This window comes from Nicotiana tabacum, chromosome 15, assembly GCF_000715075.1.
Source record: "Nicotiana tabacum cultivar K326 chromosome 15, ASM71507v2, whole genome shotgun sequence".
Lineage (NCBI taxonomy): Eukaryota > Viridiplantae > Streptophyta > Magnoliopsida > Solanales > Solanaceae > Nicotiana > Nicotiana tabacum.
In genome coordinates this window covers 129,385,767-129,387,897 of record NC_134094.1, presented here as the reverse complement: position 1 = coordinate 129,387,897, position 2,131 = coordinate 129,385,767, and the positions used below count along the sequence as shown (strand labels likewise).

The window sequence follows — 2,131 nt, the reverse complement described above, 5'->3', positions numbered from 1 at the left end:
TAGTTGATCCTTGTATGTATTTTGACTGGCATTGTTTGCCTAGAATTGTAATTGGATCTTACCAGCTAGATAAAATGTAGCAACATAGCATTATGACTAGGCTAACTTTTTTGTAAGCTAAAGTATTATACTGTTCGTATAGGTTAAGGTGGAATGTACCTTGGCCTACTTTTGAGTGTTGGCAGATGCCACACTGTTGTACCCGGTTAGGAGCTAATACATGAACACCCAATGTTCTTGGGTGTTTAAGAGAAAAAATGATCTTCTGTAATCCATTATCTTAATTAATATTTATTTTATTGCCTTCAATTAATATATAGATCAATAGAAGAAAATAAGAAAAAATGCCCCACAAATGACTTCTTGTGGCGACCTTAAGGAGAAAAGTATCGTCCCTAAAACCTAATGGTGGCGACCCTTAATCAAAAGGCACCACAAAAAGTTACAAATGAAGAAGAAAGTTGCCACAAAAGTATTTTCAATTAAGAATTCTTCAAACAAAGCTTTTGAAGCTCAATCACAGCTTCATCTATCTCTTTACCTTCTTCCCTTTTCATCTTCTCACTCAATTCCCTTGATTTCTCTCTTAACTCTTCCCCTTTCTTCTCCACTATTACATTCTTTATAGCTTTTGCTATCTCTTCTGCTTTCACTTTTCCATTTTGATCTCTCTTCACTTCCAAACCAACACCAAGTTCCACCATATATCTTGTAGCTATAAATTGATCAACAAGCACTGGCATAGCAATTATAGGCACCCCAAAATGCAAACTTTCTAATATAGAATTTGATCCACAATGATTTAGAAATCCAACAATATTAGAATGCCTTAGTATTTTTGCTTGAGGTGCCCATTTGGTCACAATCCTTCCCTTTTCTTTCACACGTTCGTTGTATCCTTCTGGAAGAATCTCATCGATACCACTAATCTTCTCATCTAATGAAAAATTAACAACCCATAAGAAATTTACATTACTAAGCTCGAGTCCACGAGCTATTTCTTCGATTTCTTCCTTGTTCACAACACATTCACTACCAAAGGCTACATACAAAGTTGAAGATGGATCCTTTTTGTCTAGCCATTGTATGATATCTTCAGAGTCCTCCACTCTGCTCTCTGTTTTCCCTATTAGCGGACCGACACTAATAACATTTTTCTTAGTTAAAATTGAGAAATATTCCATGTACTTAGTCTCAGTGCACTTCCAATTGTTGATCAAAATGATATCTTGTGACATTGCAACCCCACTACTAGCAAAAATGTCATCTATGAATTTCGTCATGGATGCATTTTCGGAGTATAATTTTTCTAACTCGTAACGAGGTAGAAAAATTTCTGGAAATGGAAAATCTTTCGTGCCATCAAATGCATAAAGATGATAGAAAAATGAAGCTGTTGTTGCTCCAAGAATGATATAGCTAACAGCAGGAATATGTAACGACGAAGCTATTTTTGGTGCCCAATTTTGGAAAATGTCATATATGATCAAATCTGGATTGAGAGTTGTTACTATATTAGAAAAAATTGGACCTGCCGTTTTAAAAGAATTCAAGAGAATTGGAAAAAGATGTCTAGGTAAGCCTTTGGTTGTTTGATATTCTAGGGGAAGTTCAAGTGTAGATGGCAAGTGAAGCTCTATAAGTTGGATTTTTGTGTTTGAATGATTATTTGAGAAGAAATTGGATTGGCTTTTCTTGAGGAAATTAAGGATAATGGGAGTTGAACAATAGTATACATAGAAATTGCATTTGGATAGTCTTTTGGCAAGTTCAAAAAATGGGGTTGCATGGCCATGTGCTAACCATGGAACCATTAGAACTTTGAGAGAGTTTCTTTGACTTTCCTCCATGAATGGAATATGGAACTTTCTTGATTGTGTTCTTGAAGTATTGGACTATTGGTTCATGATTTATAATTAGTGGGTGTTGAATATAAGAATTGTGAAATTCCGAAAAAAGTGGATTTTTTTTTTCAAGTTGAAAATGATATTTGAAAATTATAGTTGTGTTTGGGTACGAATATAATTTGTAGTTCTTTTTTGAATTTTTATGAATGCTTTGAATTTAAAATTTTGAAAAATAATTTTTTTTGAGTTTTTCAAATTTTGAACGAAATTCAACTTCAAGGGAA

General features: G+C 33.8%; 1 protein-coding gene across 1 annotated transcript; it reads right to left on the bottom strand.

The window, feature by feature from the left end:
* Positions 1–278: 278 nt before the first annotated feature.
* LOC107801125 (UDP-glucosyltransferase 29-like) lies at positions 279–1,908 on the bottom strand. Its single transcript, XM_016624408.2, has one exon. It carries the CDS (start codon positions 1,848–1,850, stop codon positions 483–485), a length of 1,368 nt encoding a protein of 455 aa, XP_016479894.2. The 5' UTR covers positions 1,851–1,908; the 3' UTR covers positions 279–482.
* Between the last annotated feature and the right edge of the window lie 223 nt (positions 1,909–2,131).

Bases quoted from the DNA above. Each gene is read 5' to 3' on its own strand.
- LOC107801125 (XM_016624408.2), bottom strand. From the start codon at position 1,850: ATGGAGGAAAGTCAAAGAAACTCTCTCAAAGTTCTAATGGTTCCATGG.